The sequence below is a fragment of the Aspergillus pseudodeflectus genome (genome assembly GCF_044049435.1).
Source record: "Aspergillus pseudodeflectus strain CBS 756.74 chromosome Unknown BJX68scaffold_1, whole genome shotgun sequence".
In the NCBI taxonomy this organism is placed as follows: Eukaryota; Fungi; Ascomycota; class Eurotiomycetes; order Eurotiales; family Aspergillaceae; genus Aspergillus; species Aspergillus pseudodeflectus.
The window spans coordinates 1,567,684-1,590,570 of NW_027263777.1; the positions used below are offsets into that span (position 1 = coordinate 1,567,684).

The following is a 22,887-nucleotide window of genomic DNA, read 5'->3' on the forward strand; positions in this document are numbered from 1 at the left end:
TACATGAACCACTTGAACCACCAAATGACCTCACTTGGGGATAGAAACAAGATTCCAAACGAATGATTACTGTTACAAGTACTACTATCTGACTGGGAAAGTAAATGCTTCAGCAACACCTCAGATTACTAGCTATGCCGCAGGATCATACATGCTCAACGCGACAGCACAAGGCAATATTATGCACACAGGGAATGCAACCAAGTACAATGGTAAGAACGAAACACTATGCAAGTAGGGGTATGATGTGTAAACGATGGGGAGAATGGGGAAATAAAAAACTAAATATACATGTGGCCAGCACAGGAGGTGTCAAAAAGTGACAAAAAGCAATATTACATCGAATAGTGACAGAGAAGGATGAACGAGAAGAAGAGAAGAGAAGATCACAGGAAAAGAGAATTGAAAACACAAGTACAAGAATGTTTCCAAGGTCAAGTCAAAGGAGAGGTAGGAAAGAGAAGATGATACAACCCCGTCATGCCTCAATGCTGAAAACCGAAAAGTCGTCTTCAGCAGCGCGCTCTAATGATTTTGTGTATCGCGAAATTTCCGAGTTGCGCCTTCTATAGTCCCGAATCACGGCGTTTCCCGAAACATCGCTTGTTGTTGCTCTCTTCTGACCTGGAGATGTGATGCGAACCGATATACCCTTTGAAAATGTTTGCAGCCAGACGCCGAACCAACCGAAGATCTAGTCACACTAGCCAGTGTACCAATCGAAGCGGAGGAAATGCAGGATGATATATTAATGTATAATGGAAAGATAAAAAAAAAAACTCCTGGTCGCATAGCGTTCGTGACGGTCTCAAGCAAAGAACGATCACGCGTTGTTCTCGTCTCGCTTGCGCTTCTTGAGGGATCGCCGTTCGACAGATGGTGCTTCCATGTTGTCGTCGGACGACTCACTGGTAGTGGACTTGGTGGCAGCTGCGTTGGCAGCCTCGTAAAGAACGGCACCCATGGTGGCTGGGTCCCGCTCGTCGTACGGGGCGCCATTGCTGGTGTCGATTACACCCATAACGACCGAGGTACCCGCGTGGGTCCTGGCGTGCTGGGCAAGGTTGTCGCTGCGAGAGAACTTCTTACCACACTCGTTGCACTCGAAAGGCTTGTCCTGAGTGTGCAGAGAGCGGTAGTGACGCTTGAGGTGTTCCTGGCGGCGGAAACGGCGGGAGCAGAGGGTGCAGACAAAGGTCTTGGAAGGGTCATCCGTCAGGGACTGCTTGCGACCACGGCGGTTGACTGACACGGGAGCTGAAGCAGACTCTGAGCCGGAGGCACTGACAACAGAGTTCTGGCGGGATTGACCATTCGCCTGCTCAGTTCGGGAAACCAACTCGTGGGAGTGGTTCTCGCAGGGAAGCTGAGCCTGGTGCTCAATAAAAGACTCCGACAGGCTCTCCGATGAGACGGTCTTCTTGATTGACTTGCGGGTGTTGTTCCGCTTGTTGGCTGCCTCCTCCGAAACCTCGGTACCAGGAAGAATCATGGTCGGGAGGCCAGAAAGGGTGATCTCTGAATCCTCCGGCTCCTCGAAGCCGTGTTCACTCAGGAACTCGTCCTCGTCCAGCGAGTACGTTCCAACACGCTGCCTCTTCCCTCCTAGGTAGAATGTGCTTCCGCTGGGGTGGAAGTCAACCAGGCGATTAACAAACTCGTCTTCCGAGTCAAGATCCGAGAAGCTATCAAATGTCGGCAGTGTGCTGAGAGGATCCTCAGTGGAAGATGTGAAAGACGGAGCTGGGTTCTCATGCACGGGAAGGGTCACGGCCTCACTGCCAAGAACCACTTTCGGCTCCTCGTCCTCGCAAGAGAGAGAAGGCAAGGGGGGTAGCTCGGTCGGGTGGCTGTGCACAGATGCCTCAACAGTGAGTTCGCGGGGGTCGCAGAAAGACGCGCCTTGCTCAAGCTGGAGCGAAGACTGGGATTGTCCAAAGAGCGAAGAAACAGGTGATGGTGATGGTGAAAGGGATGGGCAAGAGCTGCCTGCCGACAAGAGATCTGAGCTCTGGCTAGCGGCAAGGGAAGGGGGGTGGATGAATACTAAAAGGGATATTAGCGTGCTGATCAACCCTAATTCCAGGCTCGTCCTCTTTCATCCCATAGATCGACTTCTGGACGGCTTCAACGATGGTAACTTACCAGGAGTCATGGCTGGCGAAGCAGAGCGTTGCCAGTCAATGTTGGCCAGGATTTCAGCGTGAACATCGCCCTCGCACCCTTCCTTTACACCTTCCACCTTGTCGAATGTGAAAAAGCTCTCGTTGATCGGAGTATGAAGAGTGCCGGTGCTCGACGGCGGGCTGCTCACAGAGCTTCCCGAGGTCGAGAGAGGCGGCGTTGAAGGAAAAGCATAGTACTCGGCGTTGACGAACCGGGTGTCCAAGGGCATCAGAGCGGGTGAACCGTGAACTGCAAGAGCGGCCTTGAAGTTTGACGGCTGTGGGGAAGCAATGGGAGTCATGTTCATGGCACCCCGGAAGGCATTTGCTGTGGCCATCTGATGCATGTTGATAACGGGTGTAGAGTACATATCCGCCATCATGTGCTGCTGCTGTGGGAACGGAGAGACCTGGGCATAGTATGCCTGCATATCAGCAGGATGGCTGGCGTACGGTTGCGGTCTCGCTTGTGATTCGGCAGGGTAGTATGCAAATTGTGGCTGTCCTTGCACCGGGCTGGGTGCCATTGTGTATGTTGCGTCCATTGTTGCTAGATCTGAATCTGATCTGGTTAGCTTTCTTGACCACTATCTCCAGCAGTCCGGAGGCATGTACTCACATTAGGTGACGTGGTCGAAGGATTGGAAGGAGCAGAGCGATGTCTACTCACGACCGGGTATTATTATAAGGTGTTATGAGTATAGGTTGGAAGTAGTATTATCGCAGAATAACAATCGGCCACGGTGAAGCTGTGGAGTGAATGATAGTGGGAGACCTCTCAGTGTCAGAATGAATGATGACTGGAGAGGTAGCTGGCTCAAGTAACAATTGAGCAGTCTGTATGCGGTTTGATATGTCACTGTTCCGTGCTTGTTGTGTTCCTCTTGTCGCTAGAGATGTATCGCAATGTCTATGAAGGAAGGACAGGAGCCTGAGTCGACGCAAACCAAATCTGATGACGAAGGTCTGGCAGCACACACACAGGAACCGGGGGAGACTTGAGAGTCACAAGCAGAAGCGAGAAGAGGTAGAAGCAGGAAGTCAAGAGAGAAAAGGAAAAGAAACGAAAGACTAGAGGGGATCAAGAGAAGTCTAAAAAGGGAAGGGCAAATTGAAATAAGAATAAGAAGCAGAAGATTAAAGCAGAGCAAAAGATGGTCGCGGGGGTGGGAAATGAGAGACAGGGCCGATATGGGAAGAGGAGGACGGAAGGATGGTGGAGGAGGATGGACGGGCTGTGGATAAAAGAGTGTGATCTGCCTGTGGTACGAATTGGTCCTCTCTGGCGGACTGGAGCCGTACTTTTTAGCCTCGCGGTTGGTTTCTTGGGAAAATTATTAAATTAATTATATTATTTTATGATATTTATTCTCCAAAATTCAAAAATCATAATTAATGCCGCGGGCAAATAATCTGATGATTCGGCGAGCGATGGTGTCATGAAGCGTCCAGAGGCACACTGTTCTTCAACTCAATCAGCATGCTTCTTTTGCCTGTCTTCGTGGTCATGCTACCTCATTGCGAGAACCATCGTCGCTGTCGAAATTTTGATTGATGGTCCCCCCGAACCTCACGGACTCGCTGGCAGAGGACTCATTGGCCGTGCACAACTCGATTCACAAAATGGGAGCGGAGTCAGGTGGGACTAGGACAGGCCATGCCAGTGCTGCTTCGCTGAGCAGAGAGATGTGCACAGAGCACACTCAGCGTACCCGAATGTTGTGCCATAGCAGCATCAGTCGTCTCCCCATTTTGAGGGTGCGAAGTGGTCGACACACCAGTCGGCAGCAGCAAATGGCAGCGCTGGACGCGAGCAGGGTGTGGCCCACACCAGGCCGGCCGGGGAATCCCAAAAGGAGCGCGGTGGGGCGCACGAGCACGAGTGGGCTTGCAATCCCCATTTTCAATGGCGGCCTCAGAATCCATTGTTACGGACCCAAATCCTACGGTATGGACACAGGATCAGTGAATGCGGAGAACGATCTATCCCAATGAAGGCTGAAGCCTCCAAGACTCCAACAGCGAACGAAGATAGCGCCAACAGCAGGAACACCGCTGAGCAGCAACGGCGACGCCAGCCAACAGGCACCCGCCCATCAACAGAACATCAGCGTGGCCAAATTGACTTTGCTGTGCCCTGGGTGCTGATTTGCTTTGGAGAGAATTCAGATGATGTCTCAGTCAATAATATCGAGCTTCAGTGCTGTCACGATGGCTGAGCGAGTTGCCACAACTTACTCGCTTTTCCGAGACCTGCTCGCCGGGAGCACCCAATGATTTACCCCCCTGCCCAAAATAGCATCGCAGATTCGCAATTTCATAAATTGTGCCTGCCCCTCTGCCAATCACGCTGTTCCCCTCCCCTCCCAGCCTCGGTCCCAGCCAACGTCAACACCAACCATCTGCTTCCCTCTACGGACTTGCCCGCGCTTACTGACGAACATGCTCCGATCAATGACACCTCGCCAAACGGCGTCCTCTGTGATAGTTGGCCTGATCTCACAAAAGTCACATCGTCTGGTTCCGGTATCTGGCTTATCAGCGATGAGCACTACGTATTAGCGAATTACCGCCCGCCTCGAAATTGAAGTGGACCGTCAGCTTTTCTTCTTTCTGAGCGAGAGCGGGGAGTGCACACTGCTGGCTGTCCAATTGCCGTCTGGCCCCCGATAGGCCCAGCGCAACATTTCAGTCAGTTGTGACAGTCAACCGAAAAAGTTGGCTGCTGCTGTGCACTGGGACTGCATGCGAATTATTTTATCTGAAGGGGAAGGATTGACTCGCCGGCTGGACTAGTCGGCCCCACTGCAGTGCGTATCCCGTCCGTCCATTTGGGGGATTCGGAACCATGCCCAAATCGACAAAAGAAAGAAACCAAGACGAATTACGGTCTGCACTGGACCTATGGGAGCAGGCCCCATCCGTCGAATTGCGCTCGAGCCGTCCACTGCACTCTCTAGGACGATCAGCAAAACACAAGAGGGGTCTCTGTGAATGTGAACAACTTACAAGAGCTCCGGAGGCGGCAGGGTCGATCAGAATCAATTCCCCGTGCTGCGGCCCTGCCAAGCGATCATTGGTTGCACAGCAGAGGTTTGGCCAGTGCCACATTTCTGGGTCTGGAGGAGGACAAAGGCTGAAGTATACACTGACGGAACAGCAGCAATCTACCTGAGACCTATATCAACGGCTACTAAGTCTAGAGGAATTGTGGCGAGGCAAGATTTAGATTTGAAACGGTTTCGACGGCCCACAAACTGTGGCATGGTGCTACTGTACTCCAGAACACATCACGATGCATTCGATCCTTGTCGCGATATCCAATATCTGCAGGATACTATGCATTTCCTGGGGGTTCGCCCTTCATATGACGCTCTTGTAACCGATTCCACGAAAAGCATTCTCGAAGCTGATTGCCTGTGAGATGAGGGGCTGTACTCCAGACCTGATTGCTTGTCATATGCCAGGTACGCTGCGTCTGTAAGAACCTTGCATCCATTATTGCTGCGGGCCGGAGTAATAAGCCCGGTTTGACAAATAACCTCCCCATCATGAGACAGTAGTCATCGGTTGGCAACAGGCTTCATGGCAAGACAGTTTCATGACGAACCTCAAGAGGCGAACCTCATCCTAAATCACATACTTCCAAGGCCTGACTGCAGCGGTCGGACATGTTCAACTCCAGCCCGACCGATCAGTTTGTTCCTTGCGGCCTACTGCAGGAACAACTACGGAGAACGCAGCCTTGCAGCAAGCTAAGGCGACTCGTCGGAAACATCACATCCACACAGCCGCCAGAGTCTCGCCGATGTCATTCATTGAATCATCCATTGTCTTGATTGATCGGAGTTCGACACCGACAGGCATGGTGAGGTTACTCAAAAGGCGTACACTACTACTGCAGTTCCAGCCAGCATCTGAATCCTAGCGGTCAAGATTTGAATTATTCTGATTTTATCAACTCCGCCGCCCGCTTCGTCTCCCAATAACGTGAGCCCGTAAAGTTTGTCCAGCATTGCCTCTTTGTTTCGAGATGCATCAAGAGAGCTCAACGTCAAAGACGTTGACTTGGCATCCGCCAATAACGCAAAGCTTACTCCGGACTCCGAGGCCTGGCCCTGCAAAGAAACCAACCGTTAGTCGACTAGTTTCTTCGATAGTTGACCGGTAGTTGGCCATCTTCCCGAATCTCAGACAAGCACGCTTCATTGCTCAAGGAAAAGCAAAATAAAAAAAGCAACGACTGCTCGAAAACCGTGCCTAACCTTATCATGGGCTTGACGATGGACTGATAATGCACGCAGTCTCCGAAAAGTGGATAATCGATCCATCATGGACTCGTACCCCAAAATTCGCCCTCCGCAAAAATCCTATATATGCAATGATCAGCAATCCAGCATAACTCTCTTCAATCCATTGTCATTCCTTCACAGCACAGACACTGATTTCAGATGGGGTGGATGAGAGAACACGAAGACGTCAAGACAACCTGACAGCTCAGTCCGACGCAAGGGGAATTAGGTTCGTCGCGAGCTGTCAGATCCAGGAATACAGAACTTATATCCATGGATAACCCGAGCGTATAGGGCTCGATAATGCGTTGCCGAAAGCTACCAGGTTTTCGTTCAACCTGCACAAGAATGCCCAGCCTGTGACTAACCCAGACGGGAAGCTTGACGCCTGGTTGTGGGACACAAACCGCATGGTTTGAAATTGACCAACGATGGTCTGATGGAGTGCTCTCTGTGCATGATGCATGATTGCCAGACGCTTCGAGAATCGAGACCGATGTCCAGGCTCAATACCGGTCAGGTCTTGCCATCTCAAGCAGAATTCGGCTCTTGAAAATGAGGCATGGCCATTTTTTGTCAATTCTTAGGGTGCCTAATTCGGCCAAGTGTGCAAATCAGTGGCTACTGATTGGCTACTCTAAAGATAGAATTCTCCATTTCTGCTACTATTGGTTCCCTTGGGGACCACCGAACTTTTTGACGTGAGGGTTCGTGATGAAAGGACGGAGATGAGATGGATGGATTCAAAGTCCCGCTGGCGTCGCAGGGAGATTGGTACTTTTGAGCTAGCTTGGCGACAAAGAGTCGGTCTGAAGTACTTTAATGGTCTCGAACTGGTGACCATTATCCACCTCTTTGATTAAATCCTCGGGAATCGAGCCATCTGGGAGCTAGACGGCTTCGAGAAGGAAACGGCGTAGCAAATATATTGCTGAGGAACTCAAGGCTCCTCTTCTTTCAACGGCTTGCGTTCCTTGCGCTCCGGTGGGCGTTCCACGAGTCCACACGGCGTCATATGGGCTGTTCCGGGGTGCTATGAATCCATCAAGAATGGATCTTCGCTGCTCGGCAAGCTGGAGTTCCGGGCAAGTGAGCCCGACCTCACGAGTCGGCGACCAAGCAAGAATAGCATCAGTCCCATGAGTCCTTGAGCTATCAAGATACTGCCGCCGAGCCATGTTGCCACGAAAAGCCGTTGTCGCACAGACGACAAATATGACGGATCGAATCCTTCGCAACGAAGGAACACCAGATTGATCCGAGAAATAGACAAGAGGCACGACCGTGCCCAACTCAAGCCAAGTGTGATAAGATACGAGGCGAAAGCCACAGCATCCAAGTATTAGCGTGATAAGTCGTCGACTCGATAGGTAAATCCCAATGACACACCATTGAGATGACAAGGCAACAGGGCCCTGCAGCACCGTGGGCGGATGGCCGTACCTCTGGCCATCAGGTACCGTGATGATCGACGGCGTCACGCTCGCCTTGCATGATGATGCATGGGCGACCCCCAAAGCCGTCATTCTCTGATTTTCGAGTCCCAGCGGGTGACAGGTCGAATGCCCACTCGCTTCCTCCACCAAGAGGCAAATTGATAATACAAACTCACCTTCGTCTCGACTATGGAACCCCCAATCTCCCTCGCAATCCGCGTGTAGAGAATAAAATCACCTTGTGGCACGCTATTTACTTTTGGGAGATCTCGCCACGAGGTGCGTCGCCGCACACTGATACGGCGGACGACCCCAAAGGAGAATGACAGCTGGGCGGGAAGGGCCTCCCTAGTGCGCGACTCCGCGTACTCCGTAAGTGGGCGCCGCCAGACCCGCCGCGGCCGCCACAAGGTCCCCCCTTCCATTCTGTTTTGAGAGAAGCACCTCGTGCGTCTTGACGAGATGTCGGGCGCGCCGCTTCCCGTGACGAATCAACAGTCGAAGGTCACACACGACACTTTTCGATGCGGCGTGCAAGAGTGGGAGGTTTGCTGCAGCGTGTTTCGTCAAGACCCAGCGGCATGGTGTTCGGATTCGCCGGGCGCCGTTTGGAATCCTTGCGGAATTTCGATCGAAGACTTAGCGAAGATAACGCCAAAAATGCCGAGCATCCAGCGTTGCGTTGTGTGATTAGACTATCTGATGGACTACCGGTAGTGGGATGGTGGAAGACAACGACGAATCACAGAGTCCAGACACAGCCTTGGTAACTCGAGAGCCCGAGAACGAGGGAAAGCAACCCTGGATGCGTCCACCTTGGTGCTTGAGCCTTGGGAGCTTCCAAATCCCGAGCGACTCTGGAAAGTATCTGCGGCCGCGAGCCCCATCTTGCAATCAGCGATCACGCAACATCGCGGGAGTGTGCCAATTCTACTGAAGAAGGAAGGTCGAAATAGCAGCTTCAGCGATCTATGATCGTCTGATAGCGCTGCACATCCGACAACAGATTGAGTCTGGTCGACAGCGAAATGATGTGCGAGCGTTGATCCGTCCAGTATCACCAAGTTATCAAGACTCGAACTCTATTATTCAGACCCAAAGTCGTGAAGACGGGATAACCCGCCAGGATGGCGATATGAGTTTCGGTGAGTAATGCTTTCTAATTTTGCGCTCCCACGCTGGAGGTTGCAAATAGAAACTGTCGGAGATGCCTTGACCAAGGCTGCTGCAAATTCACTTCCTCACAACTCAAATCCGAGACGCAAGTCTCAAGATAACAATTTTATGAGGCCAAGACAATAATCCAGTGGTGGACCACAATGACTCGCGAGTCGACCCGTCAGACTGCGCGCAGCACAAGCGAGCGTTGCTTGAACAAATCTGAAACACACTAAGTCCGCCCGCGGTCTCCAATAAGAGCTCATCTCCGACGCATCCCCTTGCGTTCCCCCACCTCATCCATTCACATTGGCTCAAGTTGGCAATCGATGTGACCTTGCGAGACACTATTGATCAAGAGCAAAATAGGCTCGCCATAGTGGCATTCGAAGAATGTTCGCCTGCTCCAGGACCGTAGGACTGGAGCCAGAGTCCAGACTGGCGGGGAACTCCATCAGGACTCTCCTCCGTGTCGACTCGAACGGGGGTCCTTTCAGACCTCTCCTCCCAAGAAGGCAAGTTCATGGCCTTTGCTTCATGTCAAATCATCAATGCATACGTGGGGGGCTCAGTGGCGATGACTTCATTTTGCCTTTTGGTGCAGCATCACATTCACATTCGCTTCGCTGCCTGCAGTGTCTGTGACAATGATTCAGATTTTCGCATCTAATGGACTCCGAGTCCTGAGTCGAGAACAAACCTTCTTCTCCAACAGAGCGAGAACGAGACCTCCTCTTTCCTCCAAGCCACAAGGACAAGAGTCTAGGGTATCAGGTCAAAAGCATCACCGTCTTAACTGACCTCAACTTCATTAACCTGGGACGTTCACCTCGGGTCCTCGCCGGGCCGGTACTGTCAAGATGGCACTAAAAGTAGCGCTTTGCGGGGACTGCCCGGTGAACAGAACACCGTGTCCACTTGGATTCCTTTTTCGCTTGGAAGTTGGAAGTTTGGAGCAGGTTCTGATTGGACCGCTCCTCTGAACCTTGCAACTTTGCTATCCTTTTCTCGCAGAGTCGCGGGAAGAGGATTCCCTCTACGGATGGTGCCTTTTTGCCAATCCTGGGGAAGAACCCGAGGAAGATTTAGCTCGCCATTCAGACGTGGCGTGCTTTTGCCAGTTAGGGAAGGTCTGGTCTGTTGGCCTCGTGGGCCTCGTCGCCCTAGTGGCAAAGAATTGGTTCAGAATTTCGCCGAAAACCCATGGCGGCATTTGGAATGGGGTCCAACGATCAATTATATGGCCCTTTCTACTCCGTAGAAGGTTCGTCCACTCGTTCTTTGAGCTGAGGTCGATCAACGAGTAACTCAAAAAGCAATGACATGACAGACCCAGGCTGAGCCGACTACGAACACGTGCATTCGTGCTGTGGCACAGACAAGTGGACAAGAGGCCTGGTGGAATCCCGTACCTACAGTAGTGTGTACGCTATCCTCCGTTTGAACGGTCGGAGTTATTTAGTATCTCGTGCTAAATTCGCTAGCCCCCAGGTTCTACGCTAACTTCCAGGGCAGTGGTGCAGGTCTAGTCTTTGAATGGCATGTTGTTGTCCTCTCGACCCGCGGTTCATGATGGCGAAGTCCAACGTGGGACCCGGAAGCATGGGTTGAATATCCCCAAGGTCCCTCCTCGTCGTCGACTCGGACGACTCCCAGACTCCAAAGTATGGATCCGACTCTTCAGGCCTCGAAAAGGGAATGATGCACGACGACTCCCCAGAGCATGGAGAAATCTTCACGGTCCATTGGCTATCCTAAGCATAACTGTCGGATCCTTCCGCTAAGTCAGCTCATTTGGAGCATCATCGTCCAGTACGGTGGCTGTCGAGTCGACGTCGTATACGAGAATACGGAACACGCCGCTGACATCGGGGAGCTACCTACCTTCGTTGAGATGAAACGGAACTGGTCATCATCCTCTGTCACGGAGTTCTTCCACTGTTGCCACTAGTATCACTGATCGACTTTGCCACAAATACAAAGGTACATCGAACCTCCCCGACTTGACCTTGCAGCTCAAGTTCTCCATTTGCCGAACGATTTGCACAACTGCCTCCAGCAGTTTAAACAAGAGCCAATCTGCTCTACGCAAGCTACACTTTGCTTTTTCCTTCCTCCGAGACTCGAACGCCTTCGACCCCGCCAAGGAACTCACAGTGAAGACGGAATCAGGCATCGAATTGGGTTCTTGACGGCCAGCTCTAGTAGCGCAGGTTGCGCAGTGGCGGTAAACTCTATCTCAAAGGAACGGCTCCAGTTGCGCAGAGATCTCCACCCGAGATCGCAATTTGCGGCCAGCCCTGGCCCAATCGCGGGCAGATGCCGAAAAGTGATGAGCACGACATCGGAGAGCATGAGCTGAAAAGCGTTCCAACTGTTCCAATTGCTTGTCGTGCTTTTCGTGGGTCTACGAGTCGACATACGCCGGTGGATGTGATTATGCACGATACTCTGCACAGGGCAGATGCGCACGTTTAGCGCAGGATCGGCGATGACCGGACCATCCCCACGGCTTCAATCTTCAGATCCCCAGTCTGGTTGCTCAGCGGTATGCGCTTTGTGGTCTAGGTGTCTGCGGAAGTTTCGAGCAGTGATAATCGTCATGAAGGCCAAGATCCATCAATGTCCACTCTCATGAAACCAGGCTTTGGCGACGCCTCTATCTTGACTCAGGGCATCAACAACTCAAACCGAGTGGTTAGACGAGTCAGTCAGTCACAGAGTCACGGATACAGCCAAGGTGCGATCTTCTATCTTTTGAGGAATGAAGGGCAAACTATCAGTAACAATTTGGAACATACGACCAGGGGGATTACCCCGGCCCTATCGCGGAGTAAGCGCAATGCATGCTCGCCTGCCCAGACAGCAACAGCGCTTCCTGAGACATGCATCATGGACGCGAGAGCCCTGCAAACTGCAAAGGTGTCGTCGTCAGCGCTTGGCATGAACCATGGTTCAACCTTTTGTTTGCTCCAAACGGACCAAAAGTAAGACCACAAATAACTCCCCGGAATCTCGGATCAGCATCAGAAGTTGATAAAGCTTCCTGCATCGTTCACCGGTGGGAAGTGATACGTCGAGAGAAGACCCAAGCAAGACTCGCACGGCTTCGGTCAAGATCGCATATCGTTCTCCAGGATATCAGTCATGATCCTGTTGATACTAGATAGCGATTCTCCGGAACGCGAGCGTAAGGGATCTTCCTATCTCTTCTTATCTCCGCGTATCTCATTATCAAAATGCTATCACAGAAGACCACCTATCGCTAGCATCTTGGTCGATCTGGAGTCCAATACTTCCGAGGAAGGATCTGCCTCTATCGAAATTAAATAAAGGATAGCCTGCAAAGAAGCATCTGCTAAACTGAAAGAAAAGACACGATACGCGCCAAGTAAAGTTCAGGGCAACAACAGAAGAGGTAAGCAATCTAATTCTGAGCAGACTGAATACGAATCCGAGGAAGAAGAGAAAAAAGAAACATGTCCTGCTCGCTCCGACGAGCTGGTTCAACTTCAATAATTGTGCGAACCAGCGAACTCTGGCAGCGCAGCATCAGAGACAAAACAAAAGCACGAAAATCAAGGCCTCAGTGGATGGTGTTAAGATCAAGCTCCCTGAGGGAGTCAGTCTCTTCCTATCATATAATAAAACATCCAATAATCTCATCATAGACCTTAAGATTGTGTTTGTTGAGGAAGAGACAAAACAGTCCCAAAGACTCGAAGAATTTTCCCGCTGAGAGCGTCTCACGTGACTTACAGGCAAAAAGCTGCAAACCACTGCAAAACCAGCCCATCTCGCTAAACCAAAACTAACCGCGGAGAAATCCGTCCCCGTCCTCCGAAAACCCAGACACAATAAATTCTTCTGCTCGCAGCCATTTTTTTGATTTCTTTTTTTTCCTTTCCTTTCTTCGTGCGGCGACGCAACTATTCACCCGTGTTGCCTGGACATCTATATTCAGTGATGTATCTTCAGGTGTCTGTTGCGTCACAGAAGGACGGAATTGCACACCGGTTCTTACTTTATTGGTCTTTCTGATTTTTCTTTCGAGGATGAGACCATTTGGTTTGGGATCGGACATACCATATTTTTCTCTTCTGCGGATTTTCTTCGTCGTGATGTTGATGAGGATTTCTCTGCAGTTGAGATTTTAGATCTTGGATCGACTGTAGACTATTGTAGAGACGCTTTGCTATCTTTTAGCATGCTGTGTTATTATCAATATCAATCGAATTTTTTTAACTCGTCATGTTATCCGTCGTAATCGTACGGAGTCTATAGTTGCATGCAATGCGAGCACCTATTCGGTTCGTTTGCTCCAGTTCTCGCTATCATACTGTCATACTCATACTCGTACCTGATTCCATTTACTCGCCCTGCTCATCGCCAATCTTCTCCAGCTTACCCATCTCCCTCTTCTCACCGGCCTCGCCGAATATGCGGATCCTATCAACCCGCGTCTTCTCACTGCCGCCCTCATTGTCCACAATGAAGATATTCAGCGAGAAGACACTCTGGAACTTGACAAACCGCAGGTCAATCTTGGCCGTCCCCGTCTTCGCATCCCAGTCCTCCGCCTTGAGCTCCACTGTCTGCACGGGAGTGATATCCTCCGCCTCGTCAAATCCCAGCACATGCGGGTTGTTCGTGTAGAGACGGATCGTCTTGGGCCTTAGAGGGATCTCATCCTCATCCTGGTCCTCCGCCGCCTCGCCCGAAGGCAGAGACGTAATCTGCAGCGAGTGGACCTTGAGCGTAGACTTGAACGGGATGAACAGCATCAGCTGCTCGTCCGTGTCACTCTCCACCCAATCCGCGGCTGCGCCCTCGCCGGCTTTCCCATTCCCCAGTGCGGATGGCTTCCCGCCTTCGAAGAGCGTCCGGGCCACGCCGAAGCTGCTATCCCGGTTCAGGAGCTCCAGTCCCTTCACGTCGTACTCGCCCGTGATGTCGGGGTAGCCCTTGGGGGCGGGGGCGCCGAGCCAGGAGCCGCTGGAGGATTCGCTGGTGGTTTCGCCGGAGGCAGGGGGGGCTTTACCGGCTTCGGTGGCCAGCTTGCGGATGACTTGGTTTAGTTTTGAGGGGTCGGCGCCGCGGATGGTGTTGAGGATGCGGCCGCGCTCGAAGACGATGAATGTGGGCATGCTGGAGGAAGAGGTGTGTTAGCATGGGTTTTCCTGAGATGAGCATGGATCATCCATCCCCGCGTAGCGAGGCTTGTATGTGCAGATGGATCCTAACAGGATACGTACGCTGTAACGCCATAGGCCTTGGCGATATCCTGCTGTTCATCAACGTCGATCTTGGTGAAGGTGATGTGGTTGGGACGCGTGAGCTGCGAGGAGAGCTGGTCGTAGACAGGGGCGATCGCGTGGCATGGTCCGCACCATTGTGCGTGGACTAGATGATTTCATGATGAATGTCAGTCACCCGTAGCTCATAAGATGAGAGAAATCTAGTCGGAGAGGGGTCGGGAGGGGAGGGGTCGTGAAAAGACGGGGAGCTCTCACAGTCTGCCACGACGAAGGTGGAGGAGTTTAAGATGCTTTGGAATTGCTCCTTTGAGGATATATGAACAGGAGCGGTCATTGTAGCGGTTGTGGGATGTTGTTGGTGGGAAGGAGGGGATGGAGAAGAGTTGGTGTTGGTTGTTGACACCGAAGAATAGTCGCGATAATATGTCATCAAGCCCCTCCGCGGTGAAGCCTGCTCATCTCACCATTGTATTCACCACAACATATCCCAAGCTCTCGTACATTAAGGTGGCCTTAATAGTGGTGTTGAGGCTTTTGTGTTCATTCCGAAGGCATAAGGCTTATTTCGTTCCCTAAAAATAAGAAACAAAATACCAGGGACATATATATATATTTATTCTCGCTGAGTCCTCTATATTGACCACCTCTGTTTCCCCGTTTTAATATTGCTCAATGAGTGCAATAACCGGGGTCCCGGGAAATGCATTCATTCCATCATTCAGCTAGATCTTCAGCTTCAAGCTTCCTTTTCTTCATGAATCGTAACGGAGAAGCGGTCATGCTGATGTGCAGTCCCTGGTAGCACGAAGGTGGTGAGAACAGCATCGACTATGCTTGAGAGGTAAGAGGCGAGTTTCAGAGGACTCGAAGGACGAGAGGCCATGAGCCCTCATAGCTCAATCAGAGCATCCTCACCTCGAGCGAGAAGTAAAGAGTATAGCACGTAAAAGCACGCCCTTCCCTTTCAACCCATCTGCCCAGGATCACGTCCACCATCCCCAATCTCCTCACCATCCTCCTCCTCCACCGCAAACAAAACCTTCATGTACAAGCTACACCCCCGACAACCAACAACAACCTCCCCATGCTCGGCTTCGCGCTCTAAATCCCCCTCGGAGACACAAAACCCCCTCTCATCACCACACCTGCACCCCCGATACCAGACCGCCTCTTGAACTTCCCCGTCCGCACTACTACCCTCGTCACACGCCAGATCCTCTAGATCAACAACCTCAAGACCCGTATGGAAGACCGTCCCCGTCTTCTCGCGCTCCGCGGTGCGTGTCCGGTCGAGGCGGAGGGAGCGGTCGTATTCGGCGCGAAGGGAGGGGTCCGAGAGGGTTTTGTAGGCGGTTGTTATTTGGTCAATTGTTACAGGGTTGTGCGCTTGTGGGGAGGAGGTGGTTGTGGTTGTGGTGTTGAAGAAGGGGAGGGTCGTGGCGGTGGTGGGCGGGCCCGTAACGGGGTCTCTTGCGATCGCGCTCGAGGCTTTGTCCGGGTGGTGTTTTAGGAGGGCTTTGTGGTAGGCTAGTTTTAGGTGTTGCTTTGATAGAGATGTAGAGGGGAAGGGGAGGTTCAGGATCTCGTAGTAGTCGGAGGCGTATGAGGACGATCTCGTCATTTTTCCGCTTGTGGTTGCGCCGGGTAGCGGCGTCTTTGAGAACCCGGATCTTGGGTTCGTAATGTGCTGTTCTTCGTGATATAACTCGCAAACGGTGGGAGAAATGCTGTTTGTAGTTGTGAGGCGCGTGGTAAGTCGTTGATTGGAAATCGAGGGGCGGATGCGGAGTTCAGAAAATTGTTGCGGAAGTCCGACGCGGGATATGCCAATTTGCGACAGCGGTATTCCGCCAGCAAGGCAAGCCTCAATACTGATTGTTCTAGCAGATGAATATGGATCCAGAACAGGACTTGATCCCAACGTCATAGACAGAAACCCATAGCTTCTACGTTTGGGAAAGTTCGAGGAGAAATCTTGATTTATTGGCTTGCGCACCTCTACTGAAAATGTATCTGGTAGTACATTCTAGCAACATGTGTAAAAGACAAGGAAATGGCCATAACATCTAATGGTGACGAGTGACAAAGAACCGTCGGATATCGAAAAAGGTGGAAGAAGAAAAGCAAAAATCAGCAATACTCCTGGCTAGACTGACGTGAAACTAGAAACCATGACTCGAGGACGACATATCTACTCGAGGGTCTTGAACACATATCGGTCTTCAGCCTTGCTGGCGAAAGGAACACCGAGCTCAAGGAGCTTGACGAAGACGTCGGAGAACTCCTTGAAGAAGACATCGCTGTCCTTGGCATAGCGGTCAACGTGCTTCTTAAACTCCTTGTCCTTGACGAGGGCAATGTCGGTAGGAAGCATCATCAGGGTCTTGGTGGTCTTGTCGGTGAACTGAGTAGGTCCGTTCCACTTGCGCTGCTGCCACTTCTCATCGACGAGCAGCTTGAAGAACTCGTTGGTGAAGACGGTAGGGCTGAAGTCCCAGGGACCGTCGTAGCCGGAGCGATCAGTGTGGGCGCGGCCAAGGGCGTGGGCACCGGACAGGGCAACCATCTCCTGGTCGTTGAAACCCATGCGACCGAAGATGGCGCGGATGTGATCTTGGTTCTTGGAGGCGTCGGGGAGACGGCCGTCAGGAGTGCAGGCGGCGACATCCTTGTCAGAACGGCCGGGTCTCCAGGGAATAACGGGGCCGCCAAGTTCCTGAATGGCGCAGGAACCGGCAAGGGTCCAGAGGTCGGAGTAGGTGATCCAGGGGAACTGGGCCTTGATGGGCTCGAGGAAGTCCCGCGCGTACTTGAGACCAGCATTGGCACCGTGGTCAGACTCGGGAGCGAATCTCATGGTAGCACCGTTGCTGCCTCCAGTGCCAGTTTCCTTATCGTAGGTGCCACTTGCGTGCCAGGCCAATCGGACGAGGACCTAATCGGGGCATGAATGGTTAGTTTGATGGTGAATAGAAGCGGGGAAACGGCATCAACCACATACCGGCCCGTAGCTGCCATCATCGTAATCGGTCTCGTTGGCGAGACGCTCAGCAATGGCGTTGTAGACCTTCTGGTAGTCCTCCTGGGTAGGGACGAAGGTCTTGCTGCTCACGCCAGCATCTCCGCCCTGGAGATAGAAGTATGCACCGCCGGCACCCGCGACAGCAAGACCAGCCCACAGAAAGGTGTTGGATGACTTTCCGGTGTTAGCCTCGGAGGCGTAGCCGCGGCGAGAGGCGGCGCGGAAGCCTTGCGAAGGGAGGGCGAAACGAGAGCTGCGGACAGCGGGTCTGATGGAGGAGGAGCGCAGAAAAGCGCGAGAGGCGGATCTAGCAGCGGACGCCATTGTGAATAATAAAGGAGCGGAGGAGGAAGAGCGAGTGAGAAAGGAGGTAGGAGGAAGATGATAAGGGAAAGGAGAGGATCGGAACGAGACGACGAGAAGAGGACAGGGATATTCAAGTAATAAACACTGTGCCAAAGTCCCCCAGATGTCGAATCCCATCGAACATGCGGCCTGCGCCAATCATCGGGACCACATTGGTGAGCTCTGGACCCAGATCACTCGAATTGACTCAGCAAAAGAGGAAAAGACTGGCTCCAAAAAGGCGTCTCTCCGCATCTCCCTGCCATTCTCCGAATCTCCGCCCAATGCGCAGGGGAGCGCCGTTGGAGACCAGCAGTCGTCCGTGGCAATAGCAGTTTTTTCTCCCTTGAGCCAGGGGACTTCGTCTTGCCACTGCTTCTTATTCGAGGAGTTTATTCAGATTAATGAGAACAACAGTCCATGTTCCTTGATGATTAATCTGGATGTTGTTCTTCTGGTCGGTATACATCAGCAACCGAGGTCGAGGTGATGGGTCTGCCAATCTCACTAGCAGCTCCAAATTATTAACAGCCACCTCCTGTTTGGTCAGGGCCGAAGCCGCGGGACTTTCCGATTCTCTTCCGCAAGTCTGGCTGCACATTATTACTCAGCTCTTGTTCATCATGCACATCGAGTCTGACTCTTTGAGACGTGTCGCGAACAACTGAAACGGACGAGATTGGATGCTGGACATATCTGAAGGTTCGCGTTTGATGTGGCTACGATGACGAATTCTGGCTCCGGAGGCTACGGACTACAGGGAGCTCGATACGGGACGAATCAGAAGGGGAAAAAAATACGTAGTTCAAGCATAAATTGAATTCCATTATCAACCTCGAAAGGTGAGAGAAGGGATGTCCGTCGTAAAAATAGTCCTGCCGTTCGATATAGCGAACACCAGGGTGGAGTAGACGCAGCTCTGCTAAAAACTGTTTGGTTTTGATCTTCCACTGAACGAACTAAGAAAAAGTATGCCTCTCTGCCACTGTGAAGGCGAGACGCGCACTGTGTGGTTGTCAGGTTGGCCCAAGGGAAAGCCTTGGGCTTGCTATACAATTGATAATGTGAGTCGAGTAGGTAGAGATGGTATGATATGATGCTGCCACTCATCATCAGAGTTTGGCACACGTTTGGTGTGAAGCATGGTCGCGAGGAGGCTGTTGAGAAGAGTTGGAATATGACAAGAGAAATTGAAGAAAACTCGCAGACTTAGTGGCACTCCACGTGACCACAAAGGTTTCGCTTATTTGGTCATGTGATGCTCGCTGTCTCGACCATGTGATGAATAGATCACCAAGGCCATCTTAGATGCCCTTTTGATTGACTTGATTGACCATCAGCATTAGGCTGTTGGTAGAAATCTAAATGCTCTGGCTAAGGGTTAGCTTTGTGGCGCTGGCGAAGCTCAAAACCGGTTGCGTGTAAGAATGGAGGCTTGGTAGATGGCAGTGATGAGCAAAATATATATCGAGAGAGCCCATCGATTACATTATGGCATCCAACGCACGAATAGAACTGTCAGCCACCAAGATAGCATAAAACTCGCAGTATTAATCGCTCCCAGCAGTTACTCCAGACGCCCATGTCGAATTTGACGCTGGTACTACTGGACTCTTCGCATCTTGCCAGAACCAAGCCTCAGGCATAATGGTACCACCACGTGACACACTACGCCTTTATCTGCTCCGCAAAAATTTGCACGCGGTCTTCTTTCTTTCTTCTTTACACTTTTTAAACCTCAAGAACGCATAATCAACCTCCAACTCCTGTTTATCCTTTTCAGGTTAATCCCATAGGATGGTAGGTCATATTGGCGAACGAGATTAAATGTACTCTGTACACGGGCGACTCAAGACGACTCCATCGCCCTGCGTTTCTCAAGAAGCTTCAGTGCAATGGTGGAAATAGTCACGAGCTGCTCATACATCTCAAACACCAAAACCTATTCCATGTAAATGCTCGTATGCTCTCAGACTTAAGGATTTCGACAAGTCTGGTTGGACTGTGGCTGCTGTTATCGTCTCATGGATGGCTTGGGTGAACCGCATCCGGCTCGCCTCCGAAAAATCCGTAGCAATTCTGGACTGGGATTTCGCGCTGAGTGCTTGAGCCGGACCCGGCGGAAGTTCATCAGGATTCAGGGCCGTCGAATGATATCCTTGGGCCCCAATGGAGCCAAAGCTCCTCTGGTCTGATTGGGGGCTAGACTGTACTTCGCCCTGGCCGTCAATACTTGCGATAGTGTGGCCGAGCACCAGAAGAGAGTTTGCCTGACTCGCGTTGCACACAATTCTTGATGGTTAATATAAGATAATCTGAAGAGTGATAATGGCGAATTCGAGCGACGCAAAGCCCTGAAGAAAGCGCAGATGTAGGTCAAGTCAGCTCTGTAGTTGACGCGGCAGTAATACTTTCGCCGCTGCAATCTTCCCCACCTCCGCAGCTCATCCGTCACCTTCTCCTTTTACTGTCCACCACCACTTTCTCATCTTCTTCCCCCCTCTCTATCATCTCTTCTCTTTCTGCACTTGCACATACAGACGCATGATTCTTGTAAATATGTGCTGTTAATTTTTCTATCAATTCCACCCGATTACTCTCTTCAGAAGCTCCAAGCTAGCCTAGGCCTTCTCACGAACCACAGGCCGGTCTCTCCCTATTTTTACTTGACGGCGTCTCGGCGACAATACCGCAAAGATGGTCATTGGCATTAGTAAACGCCAGCAGCAGCGTAATGAGCGCGCTTTGCAAGACCTCATTCGGTCAGTCCCCGGCAACGACCGATGCGCCGACTGCTCAGCTATGAACCCAGGTAAAGTGTCTGTCTAAGACGATTATATGGCCGCCGAAGCTAATCAATCATCTTCGCGGTATAGGATGGGCAAGTTGGAATGTGCGTATACCAACCGAATCCGAATCCGAATCCGAACCTCCCGAAACGTGATACTGACGCAAGGTGAAATTAGTTGGGTGTGTTTCTATGCATGCGATGTGCAGCCCTGCATCGGAAGATGGGAACGCACATATCCAAAGTCAAATCATTGAGTATGGATAGCTGGTCTTCAGAACAAGTCGATGTGAGTTGCGCATCTCAATTCTGCATTGGCATGGGTGTTAATAAAGGTGGATAGGAAATGAAATCGCACGGAAATACGATCGTGAACAAGATCTACAATCCTCGGAATGTCCAACCCCCTGTTCCAACCGATATTGACGAATCCGATGCCTGTATGGAACGATTTATCCGGCAGAAATATCAGACACGGACTTTGGAGGACGGCCGACCAAAACCACCTAGCCGTCAAGACCCTAGCTATACTACTAGGTCGCCAGAAGGCTCGCCTCCACCACTTCCTCCCAAACCTTCTCGGCCGTTTGGCTTTGGCCTCCGGTCCGCCTCGTCTGCGACAAACCTCAGCCGTCAGTCCGCGAGCAGCCGTGGCCCGGAGTCTCCCGTGAGTGACTCGCGGCGCTCATCCTTCGAGACCAAACTCACAAGGTTGAGGGAGATGGGGTTCACGAACGAGCGCAGAAACCTAACGGCCCTCAAGAGCTTAGATGGCAACCTGGATAAAACCATCGAGACATTGGTGAGGGTGGGGGAAGGCAGACAAACTCCACAGGTCAAGACCCCTGCTGCGACAACGTCTGGCGCTTCCGTCAATCCCTTCGATCAACTGGACTTCAAACCGCCGGCGCAGCCAGCCCAGCCAAACGGATTGAGCTTCAATCCTTTCGACATACCTACACAACAGGCGCAGTTGCAACCGCAGCCGGCGCCTGCTCAGTCCCTTGAACAATCCTTTCAGAACCTTCAAGTTACACAACCCCTCTTCCCACACTCTACTGGTGGATATCCAAACAGACAAACTGCTCAACCGCAATATATTTACGGCCAGCCTGCTGCTCCATCTGCTGCACCACAAGCCGGATTCGTCTCTTCCCCACAGCCGCTTGAAGGTGGAAATAATCCTTTTTTCCAAACTGGAGCTCAGCCGCAGGCCAGCTTGAGCACACCACAACCTCAGAACCCCTATCCAGCCCAAAATAACCCCTTCTTCAACCAAATGTCTACACAAGCACCGCAAATGCCATTGCAAAACCAAAGCTCAGCATCTGCTTTTCCTCAACCGCCCCGGCATGCAAACACTATGCCGCCCATGTCAACGTCGCCTTTCGGACAGCCTCCTCCTTTCCAGCAGCCGCAGCAACAGCCACAACACGTACAACAACAGCAACTACAACAGCCACAGCTTGGAGTGCAGACGGCGCAACCTGGAAACTCTTTTAACCCCTTCCAGTCCATGACTGCACCAAATACTCCCCTTGCTGGAGGATACCCTAGCCAAACTCCCTTCGGATATCCAGCGGCTGCTCAGACCCTCGCTCCACAACCTACGGGCCGGGTCGACAAGAATAGCATTCTTGCTCTGTACAATTTCTCCGCGCCTCCTCCCGCGATTCCAGAACAGCAACAGACCCAGCAACAAGCGGTGCCTGGACTTGGTGCTCCTCCCGGGCAGCTTCAGAACCCACAGGCAGCGTTCGCTTCATCAAACTATACCAACGCCAGTCCCCAGCCCAATGTCAACGCGCAGGCTGCCACATCTCGCAACCCATTTGGGTACCCAGGTGCATCTGGAGCCCAACAACCTCCGGCACAGGTCCCAACTCAAGCAAATCCGTACGGTTTGGCGATGAATTCCGCCAATGCCGGAGCAAATACTGCATTTATGAAGAGCCATATGAGCCAGCAAAGTGTGGACATCAACGGCTTCCAGAGCGGAAGACACAGTCCAGACGCGTTTGCTAGTCTCAGCTCACGATTTGGACGATGAAATTTCTCGGCTATATTCTGTCTTTGCTTATACCCGGTTTTCTTCCAAGGCTGTTTCGGGTGGTTGTAGGAAATACTCATACGATTGCTGCATTATTAGCGGCGTCACATCTTTGCATGATGGACGAATGGATCATTGGGAAACTGTCAAGTAACGAGGTAGACTCGCATGATTGGATACAAGTATATAGTCTGGCAATCTGACGTCTAGATTTGGTGGATATGACGCTTTGTGTGCTCGATTGGCCTTGTGCTCCGGAGGCCGATACAATCTGCTCCGATGCAGACATACAATCGACCGGCAAGACCGAGCCGCTTCAGCGCAACTGGGCCTTGAGATCGACTTCTATAGTGCCAAGACCAACGGGGGTGCC

General features: G+C 51.8%; 7 protein-coding genes across 7 annotated transcripts; 3 read left to right on the forward strand and 4 right to left on the reverse strand.

Annotated features, from left to right (window-relative positions):
• Positions 1-823: 823 nt before the first annotated feature.
• On the reverse strand, positions 824-2,710 carry sebA (putative C2H2 transcription factor (Seb1); the record flags this gene model as incomplete). The annotated part of the gene is made up of 2 exons (XM_071043934.1): positions 824-2,046; positions 2,146-2,710. The coding sequence occupies 2 exons, from the start codon at positions 2,708-2,710 to the stop codon at positions 824-826; spliced, it is 1,788 nt and encodes a 595-aa protein (XP_070905952.1).
• A 1,589-nt stretch (positions 2,711-4,299) lies between these two features.
• On the forward strand, positions 4,300-4,883 carry BJX68DRAFT_13216 (uncharacterized protein). Its single transcript, XM_071036316.1, has one exon. The coding sequence runs from the start codon at positions 4,439-4,441 to the stop codon at positions 4,751-4,753; it is 315 nt and encodes a 104-aa protein (XP_070905953.1). The 5' UTR covers positions 4,300-4,438; the 3' UTR covers positions 4,754-4,883.
• Positions 4,884-10,448: 5,565 nt separating this feature from the next.
• Positions 10,449-10,899, forward strand: BJX68DRAFT_13151 (uncharacterized protein). Its single transcript, XM_071036306.1, has 2 exons — positions 10,449-10,475; positions 10,536-10,899. Exon 2 carries the CDS (start codon positions 10,593-10,595, stop codon positions 10,833-10,835), a length of 243 nt encoding a protein of 80 aa, XP_070905954.1. The 5' UTR covers positions 10,449-10,475; positions 10,536-10,592; the 3' UTR covers positions 10,836-10,899.
• Positions 10,900-13,286: 2,387 nt separating this feature from the next.
• Positions 13,287-14,871, reverse strand: BJX68DRAFT_13323 (thioredoxin-like protein 1). Its single transcript, XM_071036337.1, has 4 exons — positions 14,565-14,871; positions 14,307-14,454; positions 13,412-14,199; positions 13,287-13,354 (listed from the first exon to the last, which is right to left on the reverse strand). The coding sequence occupies exons 1-3, from the start codon at positions 14,737-14,739 to the stop codon at positions 13,422-13,424; spliced, it is 1,101 nt and encodes a 366-aa protein (XP_070905955.1). The 5' UTR covers positions 14,740-14,871; the 3' UTR covers positions 13,287-13,354; positions 13,412-13,421.
• Positions 14,872-15,273: 402 nt separating this feature from the next.
• On the reverse strand, positions 15,274-17,655 carry BJX68DRAFT_251676 (heme peroxidase; the record flags this gene model as incomplete). Its single annotated transcript, XM_071042430.1, has 3 exons — positions 15,274-15,922; positions 16,505-17,244; positions 17,311-17,655. The coding sequence occupies 3 exons, from the start codon at positions 17,653-17,655 to the stop codon at positions 15,274-15,276; spliced, it is 1,734 nt and encodes a 577-aa protein (XP_070905956.1).
• Positions 17,656-18,311: 656 nt separating this feature from the next.
• On the reverse strand, positions 18,312-18,881 carry BJX68DRAFT_13311 (uncharacterized protein). The gene has a single exon (XM_071036336.1). It carries the CDS (start codon positions 18,787-18,789, stop codon positions 18,457-18,459), a length of 333 nt encoding a protein of 110 aa, XP_070905957.1. The 5' UTR covers positions 18,790-18,881; the 3' UTR covers positions 18,312-18,456.
• A 1,492-nt stretch (positions 18,882-20,373) lies between these two features.
• Positions 20,374-22,514, forward strand: BJX68DRAFT_260669 (putative GTPase activating protein for Arf; the record flags this gene model as incomplete). The annotated part of the gene is made up of 4 exons (XM_071043935.1): positions 20,374-20,488; positions 20,553-20,569; positions 20,643-20,753; positions 20,808-22,514. 4 exons carry the CDS (start codon positions 20,374-20,376, stop codon positions 22,512-22,514), a joined length of 1,950 nt encoding a protein of 649 aa, XP_070905958.1.
• Between the last annotated feature and the right edge of the window lie 373 nt (positions 22,515-22,887).